The sequence below is a fragment of the Photinus pyralis genome, unplaced genomic scaffold, assembly GCF_008802855.1.
Source record: "Photinus pyralis isolate 1611_PpyrPB1 unplaced genomic scaffold, Ppyr1.3 Ppyr1.4_unclustered_Scaffold4085, whole genome shotgun sequence".
In the NCBI taxonomy this organism is placed as follows: Eukaryota; Metazoa; Arthropoda; class Insecta; order Coleoptera; family Lampyridae; genus Photinus; species Photinus pyralis.
This window is the reverse complement of record NW_022171522.1, coordinates 147,609-164,340: the sequence shown is the minus strand read 5'-3', so window position 1 is coordinate 164,340 and position 16,732 is coordinate 147,609. Positions and strand designations below refer to the sequence as shown.

The 16,732-nt window shown below is 37.0% G+C and overlaps 1 protein-coding gene across 3 annotated transcripts in view; it reads right to left on the bottom strand.

Annotated features, from left to right (window-relative positions):
* LOC116182169 (glycine N-acyltransferase) overlaps positions 1-16,732 on the bottom strand; it is an 87,394-nt gene that overhangs the window by 29,812 nt on the left and 40,850 nt on the right. For 2 of the 3 annotated variants that reach the window (XM_031502667.1, XM_031502668.1), the window contains exon 3: positions 15,677-15,793. The exons of the other annotated variant lie outside the window; for it this stretch is intronic. In XM_031502667.1, the coding sequence (XP_031358527.1) occupies positions 15,677-15,793 (117 nt within the window). The remainder of the gene's footprint in view (positions 1-15,676; positions 15,794-16,732) is intronic. 3 annotated transcript variants of the gene reach the window in all.

Genomic DNA, 16,732 nt, shown 5'->3' with positions numbered 1-16,732 from the left:
CACACACATAAAACATATTCGTTATACCCATTGAGTTAGAAAACTAAATACCAGTATTACCGTATTTATAAACATATCACAGGCGACCCCAACTTTCCCCAGCTGTCCTATTACTTATTGAGAAATGTAGAAATCTAATCAAAAACTCTATAATTGTGAATTTCTGTTCAGCTAGGATAGATATAGATTATGTTTGATATCCGAAACTCATTTCACATTTTACGTTCGCGTTGGCGTTCGCTGTTTGCGTCCCTCGTTGCAGAGCTTACTTTCCGACTACATACAAAGTATGGTCGAAAGTATGTATAAAGGAAAGTATTGTAATCGTGATAAATTTTCGATATGCCAATATTGCGTTTTCTGGACGTTTTGAAACACACAGACTCCAAAAAAGTGATTTTTTAGCTTGACGTCTGTGAGGGTGTGTGAGAGAGGGTGTGTGTGTGTGTGTGTGTGTGGTTCGTTTTTTGTGACCACGATAACTAAAAATCCCCTGAACAGATTTGGACGAAATATAAGGTGCATATAGGGTGGTATGGGGAATCGAGAACGTCCTATTTTGGTTTTGATCCGTAACCATCTTCATGGTTGTTGAGGGTGTCAAAAGTTTAAAAGATCCATAACGGCTTGAAAAATTTTTTTTCTTTTTTTAACTTACACTGGCCAAAATGGCTTAATAAACTCTACACAAAATTCATTACAGCTTTTTGTGAGTTCCTTTGGTTTAAGAAGTTTTGAATTGAAAAGTTAATTATTTTATTTTTTTAATTTGCATTTTTCTCTAAAAGTAAGCATCAAAGTGAAATGTGTTAATTACAAAAAAGAAGAGTCTTGTTGAGATCTACAAAAAAACTTCTACATTTTTTGCGTCAGGTTCAAAATAAAGGCGCTAGAGGGCATTTTCTAAATGTTATACTTAAAGTCACTAGATATAGAAAGTACCGCAATCATCCGCCATTTTTGGGCAAAATTTGCTGCCAACTTAAAAAAATTGACAAATAAAATCTGAATAGCTGTCATTTTTTATAACCCAACTTCATAGTACTGTCATGTTTTATAAAAATATATACAGATATCTCCAAACAGGTGGAACAATCCCTAACATTAAAGTTACTAGAATCTGGTAACTTCCGCCATTTTTGGGCAAAAATCAAGCGTTCTCTCTCTAACACACGAGCCCAATGGATTGCGGTACTTTCTATATTTAGTTACTTTAGTTATACTATGACCAAAGATAATAATTGCAATGACTATTAAAAGTAGTCGGAAAGTCAAGTCAGGAGTTTACCTGACAACTAGTTTATTAGTTTACAGTTTGTTCATAGACGGGACAAGAATTATGTTATTACGTGAAAGATTTATGATGATGATGAATGAGCATATATAAAAGATATGAATACACTTCACACGCCAAAACGAGCAACCTTGACAGTTTGACTTTGACACTAATTTGCGCGCCAAATGGGTACTCTTTTTCCATTGGTCAATATCTTCGGTGAACTATGAACTGCCAGCGCGAACGCGAGCGACAAAGTTTATAAATCGGCCTTTAATCTGTGGTTGCGGTATCACATTATGCAGTACGCACCCTTCTAAACCTTCGGTCTTGTGAATTTGTCGTCCCAGTTTTTCTCGAAAAATTACTGGTTGGCACAATTATTTTGTTATTGCGAGAAATTATCGGGGGTAAATACACAAGAGCTTGATAAAAAATCGGATAATTTTATTTTTACACCAAAGTTGTTGCAACGGAAGAAACTAGAGATCAAAAGCGTGATAAAATCTCGACAGCAGGTACCGCTCACTAGAGCGAAGCGCATTTCCGTGCCTATACGCACATAGAGTGCGCTACACGGAAGCGACGCGGAGCGGCACTGTCATCTGTTATCCTAATCTTCAGTCAACAATTGTGTCCTCTGATGAGGAAGGTGCGTTTATAAATTCCGCTTTTATACGAAGAAACAGAAAAAGGCCGCTTCGTTGAGCTGCTCTTCCGACAAGTGTGCGCACTCTCGTTTAAAGCTATGTTTTAAATCAAATCCGTTTCGCTGCGCTTCGCGGAGCGTCGCCGCGCTTCGTCCTAGTGAGCCTTTAGCTTGTAGCATTTATTTCTTCATGCTCCATGTCATTTTGGTTGCATAAGGTTTGGGAATGCAATATGCACAATTCTAGCCCGTATGTCGAAGCGCATGAGTGTTGGGCGCTGATAAATTGGTATCTTTAAAAATGAGGGGATTGCGGTTTGTACGTTGGCCAAAAACATTTGGCTTTTTGGGGATCGAAACTGAGAATGAATGAAAGATATTAATCATCAAATTGTCGCCCATAGATCTGAGCCGATTTATAATTGCATTAATACTTACCGTCAACTTTGAATATTATTAACTCAAAGCATTTACATTATCTCAGTGGGACAAAAAAAACCCTCATTGAGGTGAGTTCAAACCTAATAAATCCTATTCTAATTGAAATCATTATTTCAGAGAATGATTAAGTCGATTTATATTTATTGATATTTAAATTACATTTTTTTGTGATCGAAAAAACCCTCATTGAGTTATAAAAAACGTTAGATACTGGTCTGGAAATTACATCTTTCAGGTTTTTTTTTAAATTGGGCATTTCATTTGCGAAAAGCATTTAAATCTACACCACCAACTGGAAAATCTCAAAGTTACATCTGTGCTGTAATCCAATTTTTTTTATCACGTATTGGTACATCAATCTCTTTAAGCTGCGCTTGGCACACCACACACCGAAGAGGAGGCAAGTTATCTCCAACCATAGGTACTTTCAAACAATAGCTAAATTGATTTCGTTTATCAAACTTATTCGAATTTTTAAATTCAAATTACTAACCCTTCTAACCTTTAACGTTAACCTTATCACTTACTGTTATCAGTCGTTTAAATAAATTGTTAACCTGTTTTTCAATAACTCTTTGTACGGTCTCAACTCCGTACTTAGTTCATTCATAGACTAAAAAAATTAGTCCATGGTTCATTTAAAAGCATTTAGGTTGAGTGGCGCCCAAAAGTGCCAATTACGTTCAAGAACCAAAAAGCCACTGAGGATATCCGCTAGAGCTGCCGGTGCAGGTAACCAATTTCTTATCCCACGGTGCACACCTAGTGCAATAAATAAAAAGGGTTACCAGCTGGAGCGATTTTAGCATACTTTTGGTCGAGAGTTTTTTCCAGGAGGCAACAAAATTTGAGTGAATTAAAAATGAAACAAAATGGACTGTATTTTAGGGAGATTGATACAAGACCGTAAATTTCACAACCACTATACATTTTATGCATTCCTACACGCATTTTTCTCGCTGATTAAAAGCTTTTAATCACTCAAAAAAATCATCGGATTGGTTAGAATTTGACACAATCACCAACCTGATTGGTTTAATATTAATGGAGTGTATTAATCATTATAAAAGAAATCTCACCAAACTATCTTAAAATCAAAGAAGGCTTCGACTTGAACTCCGATCATTCACCAATATTACTAACGATTAATGAGAATATTATGGCTGGGTTAGCACGCCTTAACCCAACCATAATATGCTCACTGTACTATGAGGCTTATGTATACTGATTTCTGATACTTTTTAATTTTGGAAAACGTTCACACTTAGAACATGATCAAGATCACAATATTATTATTAATTTTAGTTAATACGAAGTCTACGCCACTTTCGGCGATGCTATAATATGATTGCATTGAATCAAAGATGAAAGACAAAAGGTTGGTCAGGATTAGTTTATGAATTTTGCAAAAATAAGCAATACAGGCTGTTTCACGCAAAGCTTTGTCCAAAAATCCCCATTAATAATTAAAATCTGAAATGTGCATACTAACATAGATTTTCATGATCTACCTATCTCAAAAAATATTACCATGATCGTCACTTCCTGTTTTACCGGATGTGGATAGCAACATTCTTATTTTAAATAGAACACGCTATATTTTCGGAATCTACATGAAAATCTACGTCGTTTGATACCACATTTCCCTATACCCAGAATCAAAGGTTTTCAAGTTACTCAAGATTTTTCAAAATTTTTGACGTTTGACTGATTTCTTTAGCGCCCTGTACCTACCTGTGGCTCCGTTGACTTGAATATCAAAAAGTCTTCCACAACACAGTCAAACTGAGGTGATGCTACATGAGAATGATTTAAATTTTAATCGCCCTTCTACAGGGTGTTTTAAAATTATATGGTCAAGTTTGATAACTTAAAAAATTAAAGAAATCAGAGCTTTTTGTCGCTCGTTAATAATCTGCTTCTGTATAAACAAATGCTGCGACCATCAATGTGGACGTATATGGTATCCAGCTGTGCGAAAAAATGTGACATTGAGGTAGTACAGCGATTCCAAAACAAAGTTCTAACCTGTAAAGCCAATATGTACACTTGGTATGCACGTAATAGTGACCTCCACCGAAACCTCGATGTGGAACTGGTGAACTATTACTATTATTACGAACACCGCCTTCAGCAACACTTCAATGAAGAAGCATCCAGGCTCTTGAATGTGGAAAATGGAAGCGAAGTGTCATCGTCGTCTTTATGTGCAAGTAAAATACGCTATTTTATCTACGACCGAGTCTACGACTATTTATTTAAATATAAAATACGGGATCTGAATGAGTTTGGTGGTTCTTACACTATGGTGTAACGTTGTAGTAGATTTAATAATAATAATAAATTGTAATAGAAACTATTTATTCCTAACACCAATTTAATAATTACACAACCTACCTACATGCATAAATTCTTGTAAGTGTAGCAGAAATTAGATGGTCTGCATAAAATCCTATCGACCGTTGCACAGAACCCCCCCCCCCCCCCCCCAACCGTTGTTTACCTAGCTCCCGCAGGTAATTTTGTTGTTACGTGCAAAGTTCAGAAAATTACCATATTATTTCACGTAACTGCTGGCTTTCAACTAGAAAAATCAATGCAGTGTAATAAGTAGGTAAGTACTTTATCAAAGAAGTTACGACGGCAAAATTTCTTGTGAAACCCAAATGTGTAAAATTGACGGTCGCGTCGCCGACGGAAACGAATCATGAATCATGACAAGTTCTCTAAAAGTTTCAGGTGTACTTTCCGATAAATATTTACCTTTTGTTCACATCGCTAAAAACGTTTCAACAGGTTCCATAACTGTGATTTAACAGATTGTTAAGTTAATGGATTTATCAAGTTTATAAAGCAAATTTTTGACAGTATTAGCGCAAGATGTTTCACGCAATTTACAAATTCTCCCAAAGTTTGAATACCGTGAGCGTCGTACGTTCTTCTAACCACACATTTTTTTTGCTGTCCAACAGTTCATTTCAAAATTTGATCTGTGTTTTCCGAAAGACTCAGTATGAACTTCTCTTTAGCATTTTCTACTTTCTAGTTCTTCTTCTACCATATTATATTTATTAGGTGCAGCGTTCGGTCCGTAATCCGCGTCTTCTTCACCTATACCTACATTTTAACTTCATTCTTTTTAGCGCATTTTTTAAGAATTAAAAAAATGTGCTATTGTTTGCGCTTTATCCGTCCGTCCGTCCGTCCGAACCCACGGCTAGCGTTTTGAACTACTTATATTGGAATGGTCCTAGAGTCCTGGAATTTTTTGCAGTAGGTAGCCTATACCTTGAAGGTGTGCCAGACGGCCATCAAATTTCGCTGTCTAAAAGGGGGACCCTCTAACGAATTATTTCCTGAGATGCTGTTGGTGAAAGTAAAACGTGCATAACTTTTACATACGACAACCTATTGGTCTCAGATTTTGCATACGCAAAGATCTCAACGAAAGGAATTAATTTATACTAACCAGTCTTCCTCCTCGATCCTTTGTCGTGATCGGTTATAATTCCTTATATCTTAAGAGTGAATTGTCAAAGGAAAGTACCTACAAAGGGCGATTGGGACGTTTGGAAGAAATATAATCTTTCGGCATTTAAATAAAATTTGATACATAGCCACTTGCAATAAAAGTAAATTTAACGCCAATTTCAAAATTTGGTTTTGCGCATGCGCAGTGCCAACTTTCTTATTTATGGAGGCATTCAAATGAAATTTGATACATAGCCACTTGGAATAAAAGCAAATGTAGCGCCATTTTCCACATTTGGTTTTGCGCATGCGCAGTGCCATTCTTATTTATGGAAGAAATTTCGTAGGAGTGTTTAAAAAAATGCGCTTTACCTGCACAGGAGTTGTGCACAATTTGCACTTGTTTTTTTGGTTTTCTAACAAGACGCGAATGTAGCTTCCGTTTTTGAAAATTTAACAATATTGTGACGTAAGTATATTTACCAGGAATCTTATCTGCACTCAGCTGTACAACTCCATTGTGCGGAACAACAGCAGCATCGCTTGCTTGATAAGAACGCCTAAGTTAAAAATTTATACGTGTAAAGTATACAACACCATAGACCAAATGTATTTGGTCAATGATAACACGAAACCGAACTTTTTGAATTTTGAATGATAATTGATATCGGTATAGAGAGGATGGCTGTCTCTTCTCCTTTCGAATTCGAAAGTTTAATGTACACGGCGTTGCGCGAGTTGTTTACACATGGCAAAATTTTATTACGGTGGCAATGTTCCACTGCCAATAGGGCCTTATTTGGGCGACTATTTTTATAAATGTATAGGGTGTTGCGAGAGTTTTATGCATTGTGAAATTTGTTTACGGTGTCAATGTTATGATGCCAATATTATTCACATATCAGCTGTTTCTATGGTACACTCTGTTAACACTCGAAAAATTCGTGAAGGCCAAAATTTTTTGTATTTCATTAGGTTTACAATATAATAATCGAATTAAATAGACCTAACCACAAACCACCTGACGGAAAAATAAAATTGAATAAAATACAAAATAATGCCGGCGGGGGCGGAATCGTGTATTGTCCAGACTGCGACTCGCGACTGCACTCAGCACTGATTACCACCGCATAATAATGAATATGGTGCGAATTTATGGCATTTTGCTTATACGTTAATTTTGAATGTTATTAGTTTTGGATCTATACGTTTCATGAAAAATGAAAGCGTTTGAGCCTATTTTTATTTTGCTTTTTTTGAACAATGGCGCTTTAATAGTCTAGCTAGGCGATAGAGACTGTAATATTGGCAAACTGGACATTTTGAGGTGGAAAAGAAACAAGTTGTAAATCAGCATATGCATGATTAAAGCGCATTTTTGGTAATGCAGGTCAGTATTTTATTAGCGAAGTTTAAAATTATCGATCTCACGAGTAATTTTGGCTGCGTTAAATAATTAATTTTATTTAATTTCAATTGAGGGTACGTCTTCATTTTGTAAAACAAGTCACAAAGTAAGTAATAAGCTTTTATACTGGTAGCGCTATCTAACGGTAAAATTATAGCACCTCCGAAACCCATATCGAAATTATTTTCTTCAATTATCGATCTCACAAGTAATCTAACTCAAAATAGACTAGTGCCTGCATATCTACACTATAGCAGAACGCTTTTAGTGAAAATTTGAAGTCTCTAGCTATTGTAGTTGTGGAGATCTCACGCGGACAGCCGACCTGCCACTTTGAAGGTTGAATTGTTCAATAAAACCTCAATTCTTACTGGTAAGGTTTAACAAGTCTTTATAGGTAACTTTGAAGGTTGACAATCAATTGTTCAATAAAACCCATTTCAAAAATGCGCTAAACAATGGTGGAATACGTTCAGTTAGGTGTCAGAAACAACATATTAAAAATCCCACCCCCCAGACCCTATGGTAAAGGCTCCAGCCATCCCACCACTCCCCAGAAACCGTGTTTTCGCTCTTTTTGGCTGATATATCGCGATCTATGAGGTCTAGATGAAATATTTTTTGCTGAAAATATTTGTCGTGAAATTTCATATAAAACAACATTTTGAAAACGTCGTTAATTTTACTTATATTCATAGTGTTTACATATAAAATTTCATTTAAATATCTTGATAAATAAGTAGAATTAGAATTGCACATGCGTTAATCCTAATTTGTGCCACTGCGCATGCTTAAAACCAAAAAATATCAGTATGAACGGAATCCTTGGACCAAGCCCTTTCAAATGAGCCCTACAGGGTGATTCCTATAGTACCTGCCACCGTTTGGGAGCGTGTAGGTGGTGCGTAGGGGAGTATTTTGATATAGGACACTTGAGGTCGGAAATCTAAAATAAGGGTGCCAGAGCCAAATTTACCTTCTGGAATTTCGCGCCTGTAGGTAGGCAACCCAACCGGCCGGCGGTGCACACGGAGCGATCTCAGGCGGCGATGTGTGGCTGACACTTGATCAGAATTTTGTTTAAACCCACGAAATCCTTAGACCATATAGTACATGGACTGCTATTCGCCCTATGCTTTCAATACAAAATGGATGGTCACGGATAGAGGGCACTGTAGTCGTGGGTATGTGAATCTCAGGGTAAACTAAAGTCGTGTAAACACCACTAGGATCGCTTAAACAGCAGCTTTATAGTAACCGTCGTACGGAAGCTTTAAATGCTCTTCATTATTTGCTATACGTCCACAAATAAGAATAAGTTTGATTTTTTGGGATATCTAGGCGATTAATTATTTGACGTTTGTTAATTTATAGGTTGACAGTTCAAATCGTGTCTCATCGGAACAACTTCGGACAGACTCGTTTACCCTGAAACTCACATACCCAGGCGATGTCCTTGACCATATTTTAGTTACAATTAGCAGTCCATGTACTATATGGTCTAAGGTTTAAACCCACGAAATCCCGTCTGCAACGACGCGTATCAAGTGAATAAACACTATGGCACGTTTTACTAACACGGAATACGCGGACATGCACTTCATGTACGGATTGGCAAATGGTAACGCACGAGCTGCACGACGAGCGTACGCTGAGCGGTATCCAAACCGTCAGTTACCCTGCAGACAGGTCTTTCAAGAAGTTCACTTCCGACTGTGCGAGACAGGGCAATTGCAGGTAAGCTGACGGAGGCTTAACTTTACACACAGATTCGTGATGCACATCGATACTTGGGTCATTTAAGCACCCATTTCGAAAAGTTTGTTTGTTTACACCGACATCCTCCTATTTCGCAGCCCACTAGCGCCCGTGATCGCGATCGCCCGTTGGTAAATGCCTTAGAGGAGGATGTGTTGGAACGTTTCGAGGCAAACCCGCGTACTAGCACTCGACTTGTAGCAGATCAGGTGGGTTGTAGTCAACACACAGTGTGGAACATCGCCAACAACAACAACTTACACCCCTATAAGTTTAAGAAAGTGCAAGAGTTACGGCCGGGTGACCATGAAAGGAGGCTGGAATTCTGCAACTTAGTCGTCCAGGAGGAAGAAGCTAATCCGAACTTTCTGAGGAGCGTGCTAGTTACTGACGAGAAAGGATTCTCAAGAGAGGGGGCCTTCAATCCTCGTAACAGCCACTACTGGGCGGAGCACAACCCTCATGAAACGTTTACGCGAGGATACCAGGACAAGTTTTCTTTAAACGTTTGGGCTGGCATCCTGGGGGACAACCTACTGGGGCCTTACATCCTCCCTCCGCGTCTAAATGCCCATAATTACCTGATTTTCCTGCGCGAGGTGCTACCAGAACTTTTAATGGATGTTCCAGTGAACTTGTACTGGGACCACTGGTTCCAGCACGATGGGTGCCCTGCTCACTACGGGCGGCAGGTGAGGGAACACTTGGACCAAACCTATCCGGACAGATGGATCGGCCGTGGAGGTGCGGTGGAGTGGCCTGCCCGCTCGCCCGACATCACCCCATTAGATTTTTACTTGTGGGGTGTGATGGAAGCGCACGTCTACGAGACTCCCGTCGAATCCGAAGAGGACTTAATTGCGCGCGTCGTCATGGCCGGAGAGGCTGTTCGCCAGGACATAGGAGTCTTCACGCGAGTTCGAGGGGAGTGGTTGGCTAGATGTAGGAAGTGCATTGAGAACAACGGTGGCCACGTTGAACACTTGTAAACGTTATTGCTTTTGACTGTCGTTTTCCCTCCTTCCCTCCCATGTCGCTTCCTCGCGCTAACTCGCTCTGCATCGCTCCGCGCGAAACGTCGGTCGGTTGGGTTGCCTACATACAGGCGTGAAATTCCAGAAGATAAATTTGGTTCTGGCGCCCTTATTTTGGATTTCCGACCCCAAGTGTCCTATATGAAAAGACTTCCCCTAGGCACCCCCTATACGCTCCCAAACGGTGGCAGGTACTATAGGAATCACCCTGTATATCGCTCAAATCGGTTCAGTGGTGTAGAAGGAGTAGGTACGTGTGACAGACGGACGGACGATAAAGTACAGTCAATAGCGATTTTTCATTCATTCATAAAATTTCATCGATACAGAGATTAACATGAAATACAGAAGTATGTTTTCCCTATATTTAACATAGGCGAAATCACAGCCTTAGAACCTTCAAAAATTGTAGGCATTATCCTACATTCTAAATGTGGAATATGCAAGCAGGTAGAAGGTACGAAGCCGTACACGGGCCACATATACACTTGGTGTTCTTCTTCTACAAAAAAGTGAAAATTTCGCCAAAAAAGTGAACATTTCTACAAAAAAGTGGAAATTTCTACAAAAAAGTGGAAATTCCCATAAAAAAGTGGAAATTTCGACAAAAATATTTGATGGCCTTTAAAATGATGGGTCACTCAATGGGGCGGCGGGGGAAGGACAAATTTCTGCTTTGTTGTCGCCGCTTTCACTTTTTTTCGAAATTTTCACTTTTTTGTCGAAATTTCCACTTTTTTGTTGAAATTTCTATTTTTTTGTGGGAATTTCCACTTTTTTGTAGAAATTTTCACTTTTTTGTGAAAATTTCCACTTTTTTGTCGAAGTTTCCACTTTTTTTGTCGAAATTTCCACTTATTTTTGGAATAAGAACACCAAGTGTGTGTATGGCCCGTGTACGGCTTCGTAAGAAGGTACAAAATTAAAATTTCTCTTTCTTTATGTTGAACGGTGGCCACTACGAGTAAAATAAAATAGTTATGCAACTTTTCATACTTCAATCTCAAACAAAAATCTGCTGAGCGTTAGTGCTCCAGCGATTGTTGATTTGTTTTAAACACTACACTATACAACGAAGGAGCTGACTCATAAATGACACAAGGGCGGACAACGCCATTTATTTACAATTACCGTAAGAAATTCTATTTTTATTACATTCCATTGAAAAGGACCTTCATAAATTGGCAAGTAAGAATCCATTTGCGTCTTCTACAAGTGCGTTCATAAATAAATAAGAAATCAAACCGAGTCAATACCGAGCCAGAAATGTGGAGTATCTTGGGGGAATAAACTTCAAACGATTTTTAAATTTGAACGTAGGGTATATAAGTTACGGTGGTCCCCAAACCATGAAAATATTTTTCGGTGCTGGATATGTTCAAGTATTACGGAAGCCGACCTCAACTTGGCATTTTATTCAATTGAATGTTGTTTAGATTCTATTCCCAGCGGGACAAAGAATTTCATTAACGAAGAGAGGTCACATGTAATACAATAAATGTAGAAATATTAATTATTCTCATAGCAACTGATGAAATTTTAAGAGAACTTTTAAATCAAAAAGAATATCAAATACCAACGCCCTAACCGTTCCTAAAATAATAACATGAAATGAAACTTCCAAACAATAAAGAAAGTTCCATAACTTAATCAAACAACAATGGAAAATCTGAGTTTTTATTTGTGAAAATTCAAATGCTGATCAATTCGTTCAGCGTAAGGAAATATAACACAGAGATAGTGCCGCCTACGATACTTACAGTGTTACAGTCCGGAGCGCTTAAAAAGTCACGTGACCTTAGGAGTCAGTTCGGGGCGCATTAAATACATTACGCCTTATCTTTGAATATAAAATTTTATATTCAAAGGCCTTATCGAAAATCCGTGCGCGGCTCCACTATTTATTTTTTTACTCCAGATCCATTTAACATAAAGCCACGAAATTTCTATGAGAGGTGGTCAATGGTACATGCAATTAAATTATAATATTTGTTAAATTTTAGTAACACGTGGAATGTTTAAAATCTTTGAAGATGAAACGACGATAGTAAATCCGTGTTCTTCTATCTTTACATCATCATATTTCTTTTTCTAGGAACGATATCATAAAATTGTTTCGGTGTCTTAAACTAGAATGATATGCGCATCCAATTATGCGTATAATACATATCTGGTATCAGTGTATATTTAGCAAGGCCTACAAAATCGGGTATAATTATCCGCGCAGAGAAAAATTCAAATAATTATTACTAATCGACTTTTAAATGATGTTTGTAAGATTTAGATAACCATTACCCTTACAAAATTAAAAATATTAAAGGGTTATTCAAAAGTATGGAATATATCTTCGTTACCTAATATTAATTTTACATTAAAGCTTCCGAGAAATTCGCATCTAGAACAATTCACTTCTGTAGGATTCTTTAGCAGAGTGTGAGTTGGTTTTTCTCATAATGTTGGCTGGTGGAGAATGTTTTAAAAATTATCCACATTCGCTCGGAAGCCACTATAGAACTACTGTATGGATTAATTTTCCGCAATTTCTTCATATTTATGTATTTATCTGCCTGTCTGACAAGACTCTTCTGTACACGTCGCGCCGTCTACAAGCGCTCATAGTCGGTAGCCGAATAACCAGTAAGCAGACAACCGGGTTTCTTTATGTGTGCACCATAATATTGGTACAATTATGACGTTATAATAGCTCACCACCATCAAAAACTAAATAGATATATACCACTGGTAAGTGGCAATCCCATACGATCTTATTTTGAGTCACAAAATGAAATGTATAATGTTAAATTGAGTACATTGGGTAAAGAGCAAGTCAAATCGTCATAATCATGGCGAACAGAAATGTAAGTATTCGTTGATACCCTTAAATGTGTTTTTACGTTTTTCTAAATCTCAGTACAATAAATTTTTTACTCTTGCACATGTAAACAAGTTAAAAAGTAATCGTAAACGATTTACATAAAGCGCATTTCCACTTGCATTCATTTCCCATTTGTAAGATGCAACTTCTGTTAAAATCGTAAAAATGAAAGATAGCGTTGCACATGGGCAATCCATTGTTGACGTGCTACTTCAATTTCAGTTTATGAGAAGAATTTCATTTCAATGCTTTTCTAAATAAGAAAGTTGGAACTGCGCATGCGCAAACCTAAATTTTAAAACTAATTTACTATAACTAACTAATAAACTAAGATTTTCCTTTGTTCCAAGCGCCTAAGTATCAAATTTCACTTAAATAGTTCCATAGATAAAAAAGTTGGCACGGCGCATGCGCAAAATAAAATTTTGAAACTGGCGCTAGATTTTCCTTTATTCCAAGTGCCTATGTATCACATTTCATTTAAATTCTTCCATAAATAAAAAAGTTGGCACTGCGCATGCGCAAAACCAAATTTTGAAATTGGCGTTTGATTTTCCTTTATCCCAAGTGCCTATGTATCAAATTTCGTTTAAATTCTTCCATAAATAAAAAAGTTGGCACTGCGCATGCGCAAAACCAAATTTTGAAATTGGCGTTTGATTTTCCTTTATCCCAAGTGCCTATGTATCAAATTTCGTTTAAATTCTTCCATAAATAAAAAAGTTGGCACTGCGCATGCGCAAAACCAAATTTTGAAATTGGCGTTTGATTTTCCTTTATCCCAAGTGCCTATGTATCAAATTTCGTTTAAATTCTTCCATAAATAAAAAAGTTGGCACTGCGCATGCGCAAAACCAAATTTTGAAATTGGCGTTTGATTTTCCTTTATCCCAAGTGCCTATGTATCAAATTTCGTTTAAATTCTTCCATAAATAAAAAAGTTGGCACTGCGCATGCGCAAAACCAAATTTTGAAATTGGCGTTTGATTTTCCTTTATTCCAAGTGCCTATGAATCAAATTTCATTCAAATACTTTTATAAGTAAAAAAGTTTGCAATTCGGTTTATAAATGGTCGAGATGCGAAAAGGGCACTGTGAATTTTGAATCGATTCAACTTTTGGCATTGCGTATTATATGGCTAAATCTATGCCCATATTGAATTTCATGCAATTCAGTTCATAACTAACGGAGATGTAAAAGCGATCGAACATTTCTAAACAAAGTTATCGTTCACACGGACAGATAGATGGACAGACAGACAAAGGAACAGACGGAGAGACCAACCGGCAGGCGACAGATAGCAATGCAAAATTATAAACGATCTCTAGGATCGTTAATAAACGGCAAAAGTGTAAAATTATGGAACATGTAAAAAACGGTTTTTTGTTTTTTTTACAATAACTTTTTTTGTAAGCGGTACAGAAAAAATTCCTTCCTTGGTACAAGACTCGACACCATAACGAACCAAATAGCGAAAAAAGTAGAACAATAGCTCTTAAGATAAAAAACTAGTAGCGTCGCAAAAGTTAGCGGACGGACGGACGGACGGACGGACGGACGGACAAAGTGGCCACAATAGCGCATTTTTTTTTATTTTTGTGGAAATGCGCTAAAAAGATTTCTGTTGCAATATCCCCTTGATGTAAGATGTTATCCAACACCCTCGTGTTGTCGCGTAGTCACCATTAATGAAAGAATAAATTAAACAAATATAGCAAACGAGCTCATGGGTATGGCTATAGCATGTGCAAAACCTAATTTTAAACCTGATGTTAGTTTTATTTTTATTTAAAGTGTATAGGGATGTATTTCATATAATTGCTTCCATAAATAAGAAAGTTAAACCAAATCTTGAAACTGATGTTAAATTTTCTTTTATTCCAAGTGGCTATGTATCAAATTTCATTTAAATAAGAAAGTTTGCAATTCGGTCTGTAAAGGGTCGAGATGCGCAAAGGGCACTGTGAATGCTGATCGATTAGGCTCAACTTTTGGAATTGCGTATTATATGGCTAAAGCTATACGCATATTGAATTTCATGCAATTCGGTTCATAACTCACGGATATGTCAAAAGGGCCTTCCTTATTTTTTGGGCTACATTGCCAATTCACGAACACAAATTTAATAAAGAATCCACCTAATCTATCCATTCGTTTATGAGTTATCGTGCTAACGGACGGACAGACGGACAGACACTACGAGAATTACTGTTTTGGTTAAAAAATTATGTTATTATTTTTTAGGAGTTACAAGATTTTCACTGTTTATAGAGCTCAGTTTTCTATGATTGTTAAGGGAAAAATGTCATTTTAACATAATTGTGGACTTACCTACGTAGTTTTCTTACTAAGTCGACGATATACTCTGCCAACGCCGCGGAGGAAAATGGTTCAAGTGATTTTACCGTGAAATTATTGAAAGAAAAATGCGATTTTTACGCAAATTCTAATTCATTTATTTTTTGCAAACAATAAATGAAGACATGGGCAGGACGCAGAATTTTTCAAGCCACAAGAAACCTATTTATAACTTTGCTCTAAATTAATTAGAGAATAAAATTTAGTATTGAAATCCCTATGGTGCGTAAACCGTTTCTACACCCTGTATATTTAATTGAATGATATTTCAACAAAAAATTTGTACCCAGAAGGCAGTTATTATGTGGAAACAAATTTCCAATTTTTCAATGTAAACGCCACCTTAATAGGATCTACACTCTTATAAATTAAATAACATTTAACATATAAAATAAATAAACTTACCGTTTTTGTTACTCCAGGGAAATGTAGTATCACGGGTTCCTCTGGCCAAGATTTTGATACGTAAAAATAAAAATCCCACACCCGATCGTTTAAATAGGTTTTCAGCGTTTGGTGAAACTGTAAAAGAAAAACATTATTAGTACAATTACATACAAATTACAAGACAATTAAAATTTTGACAGCATCTCTTGGAACCCTTCGCACGGTACCGAACCCTATGCGTGTGACGCAGGGTGGAGCATAGAAAATCAAACAGCGGTCTTTTTGGATAGTTAAATGGGTTCCATATTGGATTCTAATTTATATAATATGATTGATTTAATTATAAAATGCAGAATAGAAGGTTCAGAAGTTAAGTTGTAGCGTAATGAATAACAAGTTAAAAAGTAATCGTAAACGATTTACAAAAAGCGCATTTCTCATTTGTAAGATGCAACTTCTGTTAAAATCGTAAAAATCCGGCCATATGAAAGATAGCGTTGCAAATGTGCAATCCATTTTTGACGTGCTACTTCAATTTCAGTTTATAAGAAGTATTTCATTTCAATGCTTTTCTAAATAAGAAAGTTGGAACTGCGCATGCGCAAACCTAGATTTTGAAACTGGCGTATGTATCAAATTTCGTTTTTCGTCGACCTCTCGATAACAGTATAAATTACTCCTTAGTGACGAGTACAATGATGAGGCTTATTAATCGTTAGCAACCATGAATGGTTAGCAACCAACCATTATACGTTAGCAACCATTAATCGTTAGCAACCACTTATACATAACAACCATTTTATTAAAGGGAAATGACAATTATATAGCAATTCACTTTCAGCAACAGCTGAGAACTTCCATCCACCTAACCATTTTAATCTCGGTTTTAATGTAGTGAGATCAGCAGCCAGTATGGTCGCCAAACGATCTCAGCAAAGCATATCCTGATGTATGTATGTGTAGCTCCTCGGATAAGGTACTGTTAAGGTATTCAGTTACTTTACCTTCAACATTGAGTACGTCGACCACAGGGATGAACATTTCCATATCTTTCACTGTTAATACACGTACTTT